Source organism: Oryx dammah, unplaced genomic scaffold (assembly GCF_014754425.2).
Source record: "Oryx dammah isolate SB20612 unplaced genomic scaffold, SCBI_Odam_1.1 HiC_scaffold_26, whole genome shotgun sequence".
Classification (NCBI taxonomy): Eukaryota; Metazoa; Chordata; class Mammalia; order Artiodactyla; family Bovidae; genus Oryx; species Oryx dammah.
In genome coordinates, this window is record NW_024070210.1 from 90,026,726 (window position 1) to 90,044,488 (window position 17,763).

Consider the following 17,763-nt stretch of genomic DNA (forward strand, 5'->3'; position numbering starts at 1 on the left):
TGGCTTTTCCAGCTATTAAACAATAGATTTTAGGGTATGTACCAAAAGTAGGACATTATTTCTTGATATAAGAAAACAATTGAATTCATAATGTTAAAGAAATCTACAAGTACAATCAAAGTATTTGTCTTGTGGAGACCAAGAGCAATCATCTCAACATGCATTTTATATTTATCAACTCTACACACATATTTTAGGAAGATTTTGAGAGATTTCAATATATCTTAAAATGACCAACCATTTTATTTTTAGCAAAAAAAGATTCTCAGTTTCTGGTACTTGTCTGTAACTATACGCTGAAAATGTTTAGATTTTAAAGCTTACATGTATAAATTCTCACAGGAAAATGAGTGGTAGTACCACCCACTGCAGTGTGGTGACTCTTTATCCACAGTTTGTCCCGTCCAGAGACGCCAGGCTCGCAAGTCACATGTAATAAGTTCACATAACATGTTTTGTTTTATAGACTCTAACCATTTATTTAACAAAAAGGAAATTTCTAACATCTAGCATTTTTCTACAGTTAAAATTTCAGGGAAAAGAGACTCGTGTTCTACAGTATATAATGGTTACAAAAGAGTTCATTATCAGCTTAGAATGGTTAAAATATTTTCTTTACTAATTAGGACTCAGCATTCTTTAGTGAAGTGAGGTGACATATCTCTTATGGAAAAAGTAGTTGTTTCTTGCCAGGAGGAGGTGTATTACCAGCACAACCTTCCCTTCACTCAGGAAGGGACACAGACCTGTCCCTCAAGGATTTCTTTCACCAGCAACATAGGTGGGAGTCCATTTCGCTATTTCGATTCCCAAGTCAGGTATAAATCCTTTTCACTTAGGGAAGAACTCAAACATATATAAACTGAAGGGCAGAGGTTGCTTTTTCCATCCTCTACTCACACGACAGTCTAGAAATTCAAGGTTTTGTTGGTGGTTTGGCTCGCGTATTGATCACTGTGCATGGAGCTATCATTCGTGCAAGTGTTTTTTGAATGCTGTATTCAAATGTTTTGAATGCTGTCTAGCACCCACAGGAAAGAACAACAGAGCAGCCCCCTCCTCCAAAATTTGAATTTTGCTCTTGGAGACTCTGAAAGCCAGTGATCACTTCTGCCTTGCAGAATCGGGGGGCTCTATCCCCAGGTGTAAAGTACATTTTCCGGGTTTCTCCAGGGCGAAGGCAGGGTGGACGCCCTCGTTAAACCTGTGCCTGATGATGAAGAGCATCTGTCCAGTCTCAGCGTTTATAAACAGCAGCCTCTGGGTGGTGTAGTCCAGCAGGATGCCCACTCTGGCGGGACGCTCAGTCACATGGACATCGCTCACAATGCCACTGTAGAAAAATGTGTATCTGCAATGGAACAGAATGGGAATTGAAAACTTTGGAAATCTTGAACGACTACGATAAAGAAAATCACCTGGAGACAACCGATTTTGCAATTATTGATCTCAGTTCACAATAAGGAGTTGCAGTAACATTGCCCCAAATACCTTAGCCAGATCCCTCCTAGATGCTAAAATGCATAGCTCTCCCCAGCAGACGAGCGTTTTTTAATAATTTTGCTACTTCTACATGAGGAGGCAGGCCCAGAATAACCAACATATGCCTCCCTTGTGATTTTTCTCCACATTTTAATTCTTTCCCAGCTGCCCACATGTTTTAACTACCGCATTCATGGTGTGTCATTCTTTTGAATAAAACTCCTTTGAGGCTGCCGTGTATTTTAAAAAGTACTGCAGGCTCGCCTTCCATAAAATGCATTAATTTTACTGTTTAAAAAATTTGTGACTTATATAAGGGCCTTAATGAAGTTTAAGAACTATGTCATTATTGCTGTCCAACTTCATCCTTTGTACAATGCCCCTTCCCCAAACCAACTTACCTGTTCATCTTCTCCATGTTTTCTGCAGCCTTACTGCCAAGGGGGGTTACCTTTGATTTCTCTCTTACGTTCAGATACATTCAGTTCACCATGTTTTCACTTAAACCTCTGCACCTCTGGGGGATATGAAGGACCACAGCATACTGTCCTTGCCTTCAAGGAAACCCATACTCTACTGAACTGGAAGGAAAACTGTTTATGACTTTAGCATAGGCTGGGGCTCAGACTCCAGCTCTGGGCACAGATGGGGAAAGTGTTTTCTGACACATTTCATGGACGTGGTTTGGTTGTGAAAGGAAAGGTTCAAGGCCGCGTTGGGAGTGAGAAATTGCTGAACAGAAAAAGCGAAACTGCTCTGTGCAAAAGAGTAACATAAGTTGGGAGTTTTCTCCTGGTGATCTTAGAAACAGAGGGTGGGGTCCTGAAAGAACAAGAGAAGAGCTGAGGGACAGGTGTGTGGTCTGTGGATCTGGCAGGTCTCAGGGTGGGAGTGACACTGGACAGACTGGGCCATAGAGCCTGCATACCTCTGGTGAGGCAGAGAAGGACCTTGAAGACTTGCGGCGTCTCTCTTAAATGCCTAGAAGCTTGAGCGCAGGGAATGGCAAGTTGGCAACTTCCTTGCCGAACGAAGCTCATTCAAAAGGGCAGAGGTTTACGGGGATGGAAGGTAAGCGAGACTTCCACAATGATAAAGGACCTTTTCAGTGCCTTGCCAATGTGAAATATGGCAGAACCCTATGAAATTTTAGAACCTGTAAAGCACACAGAGGCTGTGAGTGGCAATGAGGGGAATAGAAGTGTAGCTGGTGTTCTTATAGAAGGCTTGGGGAGCAGATGGGTGCACGTTCAGCCAAAGAAAGGTCAGGAGTGGATAAGGGGGAAAGGGTGAGGTGATCCAAGCGGTGGGGGCAGCAGAGGCAATGATGAGGTGGCAGAATAAACCTGTATGCCATCTGCTTGACCAGTCAGGAGGGGACTTATGAATGACTTTGAGAGTGTCACCTGGATAGGTAAGTCAGAGGCCAGGCTCTATACTGGCCTGCCCTGTCTAATATAGTAGCCAAGAGGCACATATGGCCACTTACATTAGAATTAAGTAAAATTCAAAATTCAGTTCATCAGTCTGGCTAACCACATTCCAAGTGCTCAATAGCCACATCTATCGTTTTTCTAGTTTCTCAGAATGTGTGACTGGACAGGACTGGTCAAGAGGGTTCTGAATGCCCATCTGAGCTATTTCCCTACCCTGCTTGGAGGATCCCCAGTGCCCACAGGCCCAGCCCCAGTCAGTCCCTGAGCAAGTTGCTACCATGGAGGGAAAGACACTCCATGGAGCCTTGGACCCAACCGTTCTGCAGGGCCTGGAATTCACCCTGTCCTGCTTCTGCCCCATTTCCCACTGAGCACATCACTTCGTTCTCCAAGCTGCACTCCGGCCTGAAACAAGGCCTGTCTGTCTGTGGCCTGACTCCCTCCCCATCCTTTGGACTGCTAGTTCTTGTTCAGACAAGGGTCATCCGGAAGCCAGATTCTTGACATCTGCCTGACCCTGGAACTGCCTGGACGAGGGTTCCTACCTGTGTAGCCCACCCTGGTGCATCTCACTGCTGGCTGAGAATGACCCCAGACTCCTTTCCACCCCAGTGGCTGCTTCCCTCAGGACTCCTGTCCCCCAGCCTGGTTACATTCTTCTGGGCTTCCCGCTTTCACTGTGGTCCCAGAGTGCAGACACCACTGTTTATGTTTATAGATTTCTTTAGCAGAAAAGGAAGGGACATGATGTAAATGACGTTTTAGAAATATTTGCCAGTGGTGACACTTAGAATGGCTTGGAGTGGTTAGAGACTAGAAGAAGAGCACAGGCCTGGGGGCTGTGGGAGAGACTGGTAAAGGAAGGGAAGCCTTGAACTAGAGGAGTAAGTTAGGGACAGACAGGAAGAAATGCAACTGATTCTTTCTCCTTAAGACTCTTCATTTCTCCTATCCCACCATGACATCTTACACTAGATGCAAGTAGAATCAAGAGTAATACTGCTTCATTTAAATCATGAAGCCAGGAAAATGGAAAAACACAGGAGGCTCTGCTGTAGCAGCACTCTCAGTGGCCTGAAGGCCAGGGTGCTCTGTTTGGACCATGGAATGAGGCACTTAAGACCTGACGTCTCTGTGCTGTGATCATACAGACAGGTGCGTCCCTTCTCCCAGAATCTACAGAACCTACCCTGGGTGACAAAAGCCAAAGACCAAAGCTGTTGAACCTGCTGAATGAAATTAACTGTTCTGTTCTCTAGAGTCTAGAACTTTGTTATTGGAGGCTTGCCTTTAGGTTCTTAAGGGTTCAGTTGTCTAAGGAAATCTTCATGAAATCAATACCTAGTTCCAACTCTTTAAGTCTACCGATCACAAACTCTGGGTTTGAATGATTTTTCAACTCTGGGCAGAGGATGGGTCCTCAAGGATTGCACGGCACTGAACATCAATTAATCATAATTGCTCTGATTTGATGGAGTGTGACTTTGAAAAGCTCTTGGAGATGGTGTCCTTGTGAACCTCGTCAGGGAATCAAACTCTGTCAAGTAGGATACAGGGAGAGATGTGCAGCGAGAAATATGCAAAATCCAATCTGTGGGCCTTTTTCTGGGAACTTGCAAGCACTGCTTCCTTTTTAAGCATTCCATTTGAATAATGCCTCACATTTGAGTCTTTACAGTTTCAAAGCTCTTCCTTGTACCTGACTTCATGTGACCCTCACAACCCCCAAATGGAGTAGGCTAGGTGTCACTGTTCCCTGACAAGACAAATGAGGCACAGATTAACCAAGACAGATCTGCTCACAGGATTAACCAACTTCTGGTGAGGAGTCAATAGGATGCTATTCAAGAATGGAGCCAGGACTCAAATTAGGTTCCTGGCCCCAGCCTCATGCTCCTTTATTAGACCGTCTTGTGCGCATGTCCGGCTCATAGCATGCTTGCCTTATTTCTCTGAGACTAACGCAGGTTTATGGCTTTTTCATATCAACCAATTAGACAATACTAATGAGACAGTCTACAACCTGGGACCGTTTACTGCAGCAATTGCACCTGGACAAATGTCTCCTGGAGCAACAGAATAGAAAGAAACTAAAAATAACCACGTGTATGCCCAGCTGGGGCAAACTGTGAACAAGATACAAAAGGCCCATACTCAACTGCCACTTCTGAGGTGCTGGGAGCAAAAGCAGGGTACTGCCCGTGATACATTCACCTGGCACCACCAAGGGGGTGGGCAGACCCCCTCAGCCACTGCGCCAGCCTGACCCACCGATCCACCTTTACCCTCATTCCATGGAAGGGACCAGCTCACCCCTCCTCAGGGAGGGAGCAAGGGAACCCGTTCCTTGTCTTTGCTCGCTCCTGCTGCAGCACGAGTCCCAGTGAAGCCTTGCCTGAATTCCTCGTCTAGATTCTTATCAATGGAAATTGACTAAAGAGTCTAAGGGGACTTCCCGAGTGGTCCGGGGGTTAAGACTCCACCTTCCAATACAGAGGGTGTGGGTTTGATCCCTGGTCAGGGAGCTCAGATCCCATATGCCTCATGGTCAACAAAACAAAACAAAAACAACAAAAAGATTTTAAGAACAGCAAAAAAAAGAGTCCAAGAACCCCAGGTCAGTCACACCAATAATATAGACCAGGGGTTAGTCAACTTTGTCTGTAAAGGGCCAGACAGTAAATATCTTGGGCTTTGGGGGCCATTTGGTATCTGTTATAACTAGACAACTCTGCCACTGTAGCACAAAACCAATCATAGGCAATATAGAAATAAATGAACTTGGCTGTGTTCCAATAAAACTTTATTTACAGAAAGGTCAGCAGGTCATATTTGGCCTGTGGGTTGTAGTTTGCCAACCCCTAATATAGACCAGTGGTGGTGGAGGGGACGGGGTTCTGGGATCCACTTCTTCCTTAGTCCTACTGACTCCTCCATGGAGGGAGCCCTTTCAGCATTACCCTTGTGGTCTCTCCCACCCTGGGGTGGACTTCGAAGGAAAACCCAGCCACACACCCAGTTTCCTAACTTTTCATTATGAGCTTCCTGAGGAGACACACATCCTTTTCCAGCTACCTACTCTGTCCTGCAGTATGGGAAGCCAGCCTGGCCAAGACTTTGGGTGGGTACAAATCTATTAAAGAGGATTCGAGATAAGAAACAGTTTTGCTCTCACATATGAACCACATTCTCTAAAACTGGCTTCCTCAGTAATCAGAGTAATAGTTGAGTCTCCATGTATCAGTTGGCCCAAAAGTTCGTTTACAGAAAAACCTGAATGAACTTTTGGGCCAACTCGATACTTGACTCTCTTCTTTCTCAGCTGGCTCAGAACTGGGGCAGGGAAGTGAGGCGCTACTTATCAGGCCCCTCAGAGCCCTCGGCCTAGGTGTCGACTCATGACACTTTGATTGGGTGAAGAGGGCAGGCCCCAGCTTACCTCTGTGGCTCAGAGCAATGCATGTACCATGAGGTCTCTCCTTGTCCCAGGGTGCCAGCCTGCACAGCTGAGCTGGAGCAGATGCCCAGTCGGTAAGCTGGGCAGTCTGTGACGGTGGTTTCCCAGTAGTGCTGGCCACAGGCAGGCAGCTCCTCACCCAGCACTGATGGGATTCTGCAGGCAAAGTTGATCAGGAATTGGCAACCTTTATTTCATAGACATCGACATTCATAAACGCACCCACAGTTTAAGCAGGTTTCTATCCTTGGAAACTGCTGGAATTTGACTAAAGACATTCATTGTTCATGCTGTCCCTGACCTTGACCTGAGGGCCACAGAATTCCCCAAACATTCAACATGCTTTTAACATATTTCTACTGCCACACACAACACGCATGTATTACACATAGCATCTCTTAGAGGAACTGGGAACTAGAAAATAATTAGAATAATGATAGGATAAAAAGAAGAGGGCTTCCCGGGTGGTTCAGTGGTAGAGAACCCATCCGCCAATGCACGAAATGCAGGAGACTCAGGTTTGACCCCTGGAGAAGGAAATGGCAACCCACTCTGTATTCTTGCCTGGGGAATTCCATGGACAGAGGAGCCTGGCGGGCTGTAGTCCATAGGGTTGCAAAGAATCAGACATGACTGAATGACTGAACACACACGCATAGGATAAAAAGAAATGGCACCAATCCTAATGGTAAAGAACCCATCTGCCAGCGTAGGAGACATAAGAGACATGGGTTCAATCCCTGGGTCAGAAAGATCCCCTGGAGAAGGGAATGTCTACCCACTGCAGTGTTCTGGCCTGAAGAATCCCATGGACAGGGGAGCCTGGTGGGCTACAGTCCGTAGGGCCACAAAGAGTCGGACATGACTGAAGGGACAGCATGCACGGCTTTCAAAGGGAGTGAGGAAATACAAAGGAGGCAAGAGGAGAATGCTAAGAGAGTCTGACTTGGAAAGTTTTTTCCCCCAAAACTTGCACACACACAAAATGGAGTCTCTAAAACCTTTAACCATGAGTTCCCATGTCTGAGGACCTTCCTGGGCACATAGACCAAACCAGGTGCTGCTTCTGGACAGCAGGCATCTGGGGAGGCCAGAGCAGAGGATAGTGCAAGTGAAGCAGGTGTGTTGTTCGTGCTCTGGAGAGGCTTGCGGTCAACAGTCTTGGGGGCTGGGGCCTCTTTAGATGGCAGTAGGTATGCCTAAGAGGCTGTTGAAAGGTTTCTTTTTGTCTCACCTCAGCTATTTTTGTAACAGGCATGGTGAAGTGAACCAAAGCACTTTCACCTGCTGATGGGTGACCTTGTTTGCATGAATTGCTCAATTTTGCTTTGAAATGGCTGAGACAGCAAGGAAGCATTTTTAATTTAAGCAGCATTAATATTCAGTCAGCACCATCTCCCGCTCCCCTTTAGCAGGTGAGAAAATGATTATACAAGGGAATGTATCTCACTTTCTTGTGTCTTTACCCAACAACCTCATTTCAGAGAGGTGGCTACTGATGGGCGCTTGCTCTCTGGAGCAAAACCTGGTTGCTTGATATGTATGAACTAATTTTCAGATTAATAATTAACATAATTCTATCAAATACATTACAGTTATTAGCTATTATTATTAGCAGCCACGAAATTAAAAGACACTTGCTTCTTGGAAGAAAAGCTATGACCAACCTAGACAGCATATTAAAAAGCAGAGACATTACTTTGCCAACAGAGGTCCATCTAGTCAAAGTTATGGTTTTTCCAGAAGTCATGTATGGATGTGAAAGTTGAACTATAAAGAAAGCTGAGTGCCAAAGAATTGATGCTTTTGAACTGTGGTGTTGGAGAAGACTCTTGAGAGTCTCTTGGACTTCAAGGAGATCCAACCAGTCAACCCTAAAGGAAAACATTTCTGAATATTTATTGGAAGGACTGATGTTGAAGCTGAAACTCCAATACTTTGGCCACCTGATATGAAGAACCGACTCATTGGAAAGGACCCTGATGCTGGGAAAGATTGAAGGCGGGAGGAGAAGGGGACGACAGAAGATGAGTTGGTTGGATGGCATCACCAACTCAATGGACAAGAGTTTGAGTAAGCTCCAGGAGTTCGTGATGGACCGGGAAGCCTGGCGTGCTTCCCGGTCACAAGGAATCAGACATGACTGGGCAACTGAACTGAACTGAACAGTTATTATCATCAGTCATCTATGAACCAACCTCCAATATACTTCTTTTCTCTTTGATTTTTTGAGAAATCCAAAAGAGACAGAAAAGCTCAATCTATTTCTTAAATCTTTTTTTTCCTCCTGAATTCACTTATTGGTATATGTTTAGCACTTTCAGTGTTCTGGACCCTAGGATAGATTCTGGGGATTCAAAGATGTGGAAGACAGGGCTGCCTGAGGACCAGTCAAGATGGACTAGCTGATGTGTGATTCCACAGGTGCTCAGAACTTTTTGTAGATACGATCAAAGGGCGCCAAAGCCCAGAGAAGGCTTGGCCATTGCCAGGAGCAGCTAACACCTGAGCTGAGCCACAGACAGGTGAATAGCAGCCTAAGAAGAAAACAGTGTGAGTCACCGTTGGTGGGCTCAGGGCGGTAGTGAGAGCTCGCTGGCTGTTCACCCCAGGCACACCAGTGCCCACAGGAGCGTGTTTCACACGGGTTACGATTTTCGAAAGTCTTTCACTTTCTTCCATGTGGACCCTCAAAATAACCATGAGTGATTGCAGACAAATTGCAGAGCGCTCTACAAGCTATGCCCTCAGCTTCTGCCCTCTTTTTACTTTGCTGCTTCCTTTTGTAGGGAGCTTCCCTGGTGGCTCACACAGTAAAGAATTTGCCTGCAATCAGGAGACCCTGGCTTGAGCCCTGGGTCAGCCCTAGAAAAGGAAATGGCAACCCACTCCAGTATTCTTGCCTGGAGAATCCCATGGACAGAGGAGCCTGGGGGGCTACCGTGCAGGACTGAATGACTAACACATTCACTCCCCTTTTGTGGGCTCTTCTGGGGCAGAGGGGGCAAGATCTTGAAAGTCCTGCATGTGGCCAGCTCCAGAAACTCAACAAAATGTCATTCTCCTCTATTCCTTTTTCAAGTGGATTGATACAAAATCTGATTTGCTGTTGAATATAATAGAAGAATGAACCCAGGCTCTTTTTTCAGTGAACCAGAGATAACGCCTTAAAACAGCCTATGTGTTAAACAAAACCATCTGTGCTTGTATTTCCAATAAAAATATTGACACTTGCTCCATGTTTGAACTATCTCCATCACTTTCCCTTAGTAACGAACCATAACCGAACTCTGCAATTCATGCTTGCTGTCACACAGCGTGTGCACCCAACCAAGGATGTGGCAGGTGAGGCCACACAAGGCCTCTCGTGCCTTCTCCTTCTACTCACTCTGTCAGCCGTCTCCTCTCAGCGAAGCTGATCACTGTCCCATTTGAGGAAATCTGCAGAGCAGGATGAGCCGTTTCCCTCAACAAGAGAAATCTGGTTCCTATTGCGATCAGAAAACAGGATTATAATGTTACCACAACGTCCCTGGCCAAGCCCCACCTTTCAGATCTTAGCTTCCCCTTGCTTCTGACATCAAAATCCGCCCCCAACAGGGTGTTTTCAGGTCCATGGCAAAATTCTATCCATGATCAGGACTCATGAGCTAGTGACCTGCCACCTTGCCTGGTGCCACAGGTGTGTGAAACCCCCCTCAGCCCAAATCTAGCACCTACTGTTATATGACGTATGCTCCCCACCCAGCACCTACCTCGCCTGGAAACTAGTTAGAAAGGCAGAATCTCAGGCCTTCCCCCTGGCTTCCTGAATCACAATCTCTATTTTAACAAGCTCCTCGGGAGACCCATGTGCGCATTCAAGTCTGAAGACGCACTGGTGTAACCTCCAGGAGTACTCCTAACAGTGGAAGGTACAGGCACCACACTGGGCCGGCAGGGAACACTTCTGGACAGACAGTCCCCCCGGTGGCTCTCTTTACAAACGGCTCGCTGTCCCTAACCACAGCACACAAGGCTCGTGCGCAGCTTTTCGCTGGTTAAGCCAGTCACTTAATGGGCCACCCTCAAGTTTCTGCCTCAGTCTTTGGGTCTAGGATGAGATAAGAAATGATCACCTTTCCATTCCTCACTTCTTTTCACAATAATTGAGAACAGCCCAGTACTTTTTATTGGCATCATCAGGGTATTTTCCCCAAAAGGCCCTTGAACAGTTATCATTTTCTTGAGTTACTCATACATTCACGTATTCAACAAACATAAACTGGCACCAATCATGAGCTAGGCATGGAAAATAATTAGAAGAATAAGACTGGAAGATTATTCATGGAGTTCACAGTGTCATGTATCAAGAATATCTTCATCCCACTCTTCCCAACACACACACACACACACACATACACACACTCACAGACTCAAAACATACCCACCATCTACAGCAGATTATAAACCAAACACGAATCATCTGAGGAGATTAAAAACATGTCAAAGCCCATATCTCAGTAAATTAGATCAGGATCTTCGGGAGTGGACCCCCAGCATCTTTTTTTTTTCTTTTTAATTTTTTAAGCACCTGACTGATAGCTAACGGGTAGCCAATGGGTAGTCTTAAACCAGAAAAATAAAAGAAACACCTTGACCTTTGGCCAACCCTGGGTCCTTATGCCAAAAACCTAGCATTCCCAGCAGACTGGGAGCTTAAGAAGTGGCCCTCTAGGATGTTTTCTCTGGGTGGTGGGAGGGAAGGAATGGAAATGCTTGGAAGTAGTTCTTTGTGTGCAAAGGAAGTACCTCTGGTGGAAATGAGGGCAGCTTCACTCTGCTCACTTGTCCCAAATGCATTGATGGCTCTCACGTAGAAAAAGTAATTCTCATTGGGTTGGAGATTAACTTTCAGCTGGAGTCCTTTAATTCCAGAGAAAGATCTAAACATGAAAGGAAAATAATAATTTTAAAAATAATGCTACGTGCTAAACAATACATCATATTTCAGTCCTGCAGTGCATGAACATCTTTTATTAACAAATCACTTATTTTTCCCTTTTTATGACCATGGAGTTAGCAAGTCAGATTCTATAAAATGGCCATCTTCCAGTAAGTTTACTTGATCATTTCTACCTTGGTCAACTTTTGTCTAATATTATGCCTTCCAGAATGCTCTTTGGAACAGAGTCAATGAAACTTTTTTTTTTTAATTCAGAAAATAGACTAATTTTGTGGTTAATGAGTCTCCAAGCATACATTGTTTTCTTTATGAAATTCTGGCCAAGAGGGCACTTGTGGATTAAGATGATGTTAAACTAATCTATAATGCGAAAAACAAAAACAAAAACAAAAAAAACCACTGTCTCATTAACAGATCCTGAATAGTGGAAAACTTGAAGTGATGACTTTGTACATAGCCATCATGTCAAAGTCACCCAAGTTAATGAAACTGAGGATCTCTAAAGAAGACAACATCCTTTAGAGAAAACTTAATCCTGGCAAGAAAAGAGAATTTAATTGCCAAATAAAATCCCCAAAGTTGTTCCTAAACCTCCCATTTACAACGAAAGAAAAATACTGGTCATGGTATTGGAAAGGCAGTAGGCTTGGCAAGTACACTGTAACATCCCAACCATTTAAGCTAAATGGACTTGCTGAATTTGAAGATGGAGTTCTGAACTTGAAATGAGCTGGAATAATTTTTGTGCCTCTTTTCCATTCTCTTTAATCTGCATGATTATCATATCATAGGGCATTTATACAAACAAAGTATACAAGTGCTCTTCTTTTATCCTCCATCTGGGGAGACTTTGGACAAGTTAGGCTCCTTGCTAATAGAAGAAGTTCTAATCTGAGTGCTACAGAATCAGAATCCTGTCCCTCTTAGATGTGCATTGGATACTAGTCATTGAAGACAATAGCACAATAGCCTTCAAATCCATTCTCAGAGACAGAGGTTTTTTTTTTTTTAACTGCTTGCTTTGTTTGTTTTTATTTTCTTTGGTTTTATTTTGTTATTAATGAATGTTCCACAAAATCATTAGAATCAAAGAGTGGCCACTGTTCATTCTCAGATTGATTTTCTTTTTCAGGTTATTCCTCCTTCTGTTGATTTATTTCATTCTCAATACCTACCTTAGAGAATACCATGAAGGACCATGAAAAGGAAAAAGTATCACTGATCCAGAAAACAAATTAATTTAGACTTTTTCAAAGCAGAAAATCTGAACAGAGTAACAATTCCTCTCTGACCAGAGCAGCCCTGTGTCTAAAAGCAGGGAAACCCCATGTGTTTCTCAGCAGGAGGGGCCACAGAGGGGAGAAGCCTGGTCCTATTTGTGTATTTGCTATTTACTACTTGCCCCTGAGAAAGATCCCTGTAAATTCCCCAAACCTTATTGGCTGTAATTTCAGAACCTACCACCTGACCAGGCCCTTGGAGGGTACTCTCTTTAGATGCAGGGGAGAATGGATGGATGAAATTGAGCTACATGTCCACTGACAACTAATTATGCTTCAACTAATTAAAAAAAAACACCAGGTCCTATGAATAAAAATACAATTCTAAACTAGTATCTACATCATTATTCTGGGGTAAATGTATTGCTGATCTTGTTTGAACTGATGACTGAAGATATGTTTTCAGTGTACATTAATTATAACAAGCTTATTGTCTCAATAAGCACACTCAGATCTGAACTGAATTTCAGACTTCATCTACTCATTAAATAAATATTTATTGATCAGTTATCATATGCTCAGGTCCTGCCCCTGCTTGACAGGCCTAGGTGAGGAAATTTCATCTCTAGAAATTGGATAGAACATACAGGTTTCATTTTGTGATAATGAAGTTATTAAATGCCAAGGATGCTGTTCTGGGGTTAAGTTTTGCTCTTAAATTTTATGAAGTCTGTCAAGGAGGAAATTATATACATATATATATATATATATATATATATATATATAGAGAGAGAGAGAGAGAGAGAGAGTCAATTACATGCTATGTCTTATTAGTCATTTAAAGAACAAAAGTCTACATGGTACAGAATCCAATATATGGGATGACTGTGCAAACAGGTCATGTAGACATGACAAATATGCACCATGCCCTCGCTGAATCTATAAAAGCACCAGGCATGAAAATGAAAGTCATATGAAATATGGTAAGGTTTTATTGTTTATAAGTTACTATCATATGCTCGAACACCAAGACGAAGGCAAAAAAGCTCAGATACAAATGGTTCAACCCTATGTCTATTTATTCTGTCTGACCTCACTTGAATACCACAAAGGTTTTCATGTCAGCTGTCCCTACTGTTGAGCCAAATGAAAACTTCACAAATTTTGCAATTTGAAATCTGAAGAGTGGCACTCCTCCATAGATTATGATATTTTTATTTCAAAACCAAAAACTTGTCATAATTGCAACTGAATCCACGTGGTTATAATGAGCTTCACATAGTCTGGAGTAGAATTCAAATTCACAGAATATCCAAATTGAGGTAGTTGATTAAATAGCACATGGAACCCCAGCGAGTTATTGGTGCTTAGGTAAGAAGAGATTTCAGTCTTATCAAAAATATGGCCATTCTGATGATTTTAGTTCAGAGCCAATAATAAAATCCAAAATGCAATAAGAAATACGACTCAAAGAGTTTCACTCTGGGTCATAAGTGTGGGATCCTCTCTACAAGCACCATAGTACAGTGGGAAGGGAAGGCTTTATATTGGAAGTTCTGGGAATGTGAATATTTTTAAACTCCAATGTTGTAAGGCAGAGAGAAATATTCAAAGGAGACCTACTGTCTCCTCAGAGGTCTGAAGGGCTGCCATGTGAATGAGACTGGTCCCTCTTTCGCTATTTCAGATGGAAATGAGTGGAAGACCCCAGAAGGCCGATGTTTGCCCAGTGTAACAAAGGCTTCTCTAGTTTGAGCCCTTTCGTTCTTTAGTTTTTGCAGGGGATGACTGAAAAGTTTGCCACAACTATCCATAGACAATGGGGCAAGAAATACCTCATATGAGAACTGAAAAGGATCTTTATGAAGTAGAAAACCATTAGGGACTTAACGCTTATGAGAAAATACTAAAAGCATTCCCATTAAATCAGAGGGAGACATGAGGTTAAAAAAAATTGAGAAGTAGGAGGTAAAATTATTATCACTTGTGGATAATATGACTGCTATCTAGAAAACTGAAGAAACTCAGCTGAAAAACTCAGAATTTAGTGAGATAGCTAGATGTGAATCTAATATAAAAAATCAAAATCTTTCATATATAAATAACAACTAGATAGAAGATAAAGCAAAATAAAGACCTTATTTAGAATAGTGGCAAACATAGCAAAAGTGTGTAGGATTTATATGAAAACTATTTTTGAAAATGATGATGAAGGAAAGCCCACTAAAGACTTGACTAAAAGGAAAAGCAGATCAGTTCTTGGAAAGGAAAATGCAACAATCATAAAAACTGCAATGCTCCCTAAATTAATCTATCAACTTAACATGATCTCTACAAATACCGAATTATCAGGGGCAGAGGATTAGAGCGGACTACACAGTCTGACTCTAAAGGTCATGTGAGAAATAAACCAGCAAAAAAAAAAAAGTTATGAAAGGGCAACCTAATCTACATGACTTCTAAAATTATAAAGTTATAATGATAAAGAGTGCATGGTACCAGGGCATAAAGAGATGGGTCAGTGGAACAGTTTATGAAGGTTGGGAATAGCACCAAACACATAAATTCTTAAATATATAATAATGGAACTATTTCAAATCAGAAAGCAAGATGTTGGCAAAGCTGGATAGCCATATTAGAAAAAATAAAGTTGGATTCCCTACTCCACACTTCCTCTTGAAAGTATGTATTAACTAGTATTAACATTAAAAAAAAATATGTATGGCAAAAAAAATTTAAATTGCAGCTTGTATCATAGATGAAGACTGATGTCCGTTCAAAACAAAGAACTTCTACAAATCAATAAGAAAAAATACTACACTCTAATAGGAAAAATAATGGGTAAAGGAAATGAAAAGTTCATAGAAAAGGAAGTATATAGCTCTGAAACATACAAAAAGATGTTCAACCCAATAATAGAAATGCACAATTAAACTATAATAAGATTCCATTTTCTACTTATCAAACTGTGAAAGATCAAGTTTTATCAAACCCTGTGTAGGCAAAAGTATGGAGAACCAAACACTCTTACATGCTGCTTGCCTGAGTGTAAACAGCTACAGCGTCTATGGAGACAATTTGGTAATATCTATCAAAACTCAAAATGTTCTTACTTTCTAACCAATCATGATACTTCTAGGAATTTACCCTGCAGATATACTTGCACATGTATGAAATGATATATGCACAAGGTTTTCTCCGCAGCACTCTTTGTGACAATGGAAACAACTTAAGTGCCTCTCAATTAGTCAAATAAATTGATTATATTCTTAGAATACAATGAAATTGGTTTTTTTTAAACCAATGCAGTTCCATTCATATTGCGATGAGATACCAAGAAATATTTTTAAATAAGAAAAATAAGGTGGAAGAAATATATATAGTATGCTACAATTTGTTGAAAAAACATAGCTGTTACATATGCACAGACTATCTAAAAAGATAAATATGCATCAGTTCAGTTCAGTTCAGTTCAGTCGCTCAGTCATGTCCGACTGTTGCGCCCCCATGAATCGCAGCACGCCAGGCCATCACCAACTCCCAGAGTTCACCCAGATTCACATCCATCGAGTCAGTTAACAGTAATTGCCCCTGGGGGCAGGGAGAAATGAGTAAACGAAGTATAGAGAGAAAGGAGACAATTTTCACTGTCTTCTTTTTTATGTCTTTTGAATTTGTACCATATTTATGTATTATCGATCCGAAATTAATTAAACAATTTACTTTCAGAGCTATATTACAAGTTCAGAAGCTGGTTAAATGTGTTTGCAAAATGCACATTAGTTTGAATTCTATAAAGTTACTTCTCTAGGACTTTTATAATTCAACAATTTGTGTTGGATGGAAGGTGTACATGTGCTCAAGGTAAGCTGAGGGCTGGTCACCGCGAGGAGCAGTGATCCCTTGCACTGCCGTGTCCAATACCTGGATCTGAACATAATTACTCCCAGGAAAAGGGGGCAGCATGTGTACAAACAACATGGAGAACCCCAGTGCCATGACTCCTGGAAGCAGCCTACGGATGGTGCTGTCACTGCAGAGCAGACAGATGGCTAAGTATGAACTGTTTTTTAAAAACACAGTGGGCTCTTACGGTTGGCAGCACCAACATTCAGCTAGTCAATCAACACCATTTAATGTAAACTGTGAAGAGAGCACATTGCTGGGCTCTGTGGGGACCAGCTAGTAAAGTAGTGTTTCCCATACCTGCCTGGGCATTTTAGACCTTCTGAATAGGAATCCTTAAGAGGGGCCCGTGAATCTAACTCTAACGAGTATCCCAGTTGTTGTTGTTGTTTTAATGATCTGTTAGGTTTGAAAACCATAATTGTAAGATAGCAGAGGGTGAGAAGGGGTGGGAAGGAGAAACAGGAATAAGAAGAAAAATCTATGAGAACATAAGCAACATGAAGTTCAAGGACAACTAACTAAATAGTTTCAGCTGTTGGAAGCCATTTATAAAAACTTAATTAACCATAAACACGGAATTTTCTGTTTAAGATGAAAATTTTTGGTTAAATCAGGATTAAGAAGAAAATTCTTTATATGTTGACTTTTTTTTTTAAACATAGTAAATAAATATTTTTCAACAGGCCTTTTTTTTTTCAATTGATAAATGAGTCTTATTATAAGACTCAGTGTTAACTAAACATCCCTATTAGTTCATAATAGTGTAGAAACATAACATGAGGGCAGAATCCTGATGACCCATGGAACTCAGGCTTTCCTATAATTAGAATCTCTCACAAAATCAAAGAGAGTCAATCAAAGAGATCTTTCCAGCAGAAGGATCCTACAGTTTAGTTTTCTCTATAGTTAGTTACCCTCCAAAGTTTGAATGATCCCATTTACATTTCAGGCAGAGAATCCCAAGAACCCAGTAACATCTATTCATTCTTCTGGATTCTCCAAGCTCTCCTTTACCACTCCAAGGTCACACAGGTGGACAATTACCTGAGGTCCCATAGAACTACCTGCGATTTAAATCATGCTTTCAGAGCCTGTTTAAAAAATGGTCACATAGGGAATGCTTTTGCATCTTTTGTAAAGCTGCTCTTAAAGACAATCACTATTATCTGGTTCAATAGCCCTTATATAAAGATCTGCATGAAAAATTCATCTTATAACTGAATGTCTAGAATTGCCTCTCTTAGTGAAGTGTTGTGCTTCCTTTTTTAAAACAGATGAGTTATGTAATCTCTTTCTTTCTCCCTCTTGCTCTCT

The 17,763-nt window shown here is 42.0% G+C and overlaps 1 protein-coding gene across 1 annotated transcript in view; it reads right to left on the reverse strand.

Moving 5' to 3' along the window:
* Positions 1 to 220: 220 nt before the first annotated feature.
* CMYA5 (cardiomyopathy associated 5) overlaps positions 221 to 17,763 on the reverse strand; it is a 99,077-nt gene continuing 81,534 nt past the window's right edge. The window contains 4 exon segments of the mRNA XM_040225898.1: positions 221 to 1,351; positions 6,358 to 6,531; positions 9,764 to 9,863; positions 11,167 to 11,300. Coding sequence (XP_040081832.1) covers positions 1,105 to 1,351; positions 6,358 to 6,531; positions 9,764 to 9,863; positions 11,167 to 11,300 — 655 coding nt within the window. The 3' untranslated portion in view covers positions 221 to 1,104.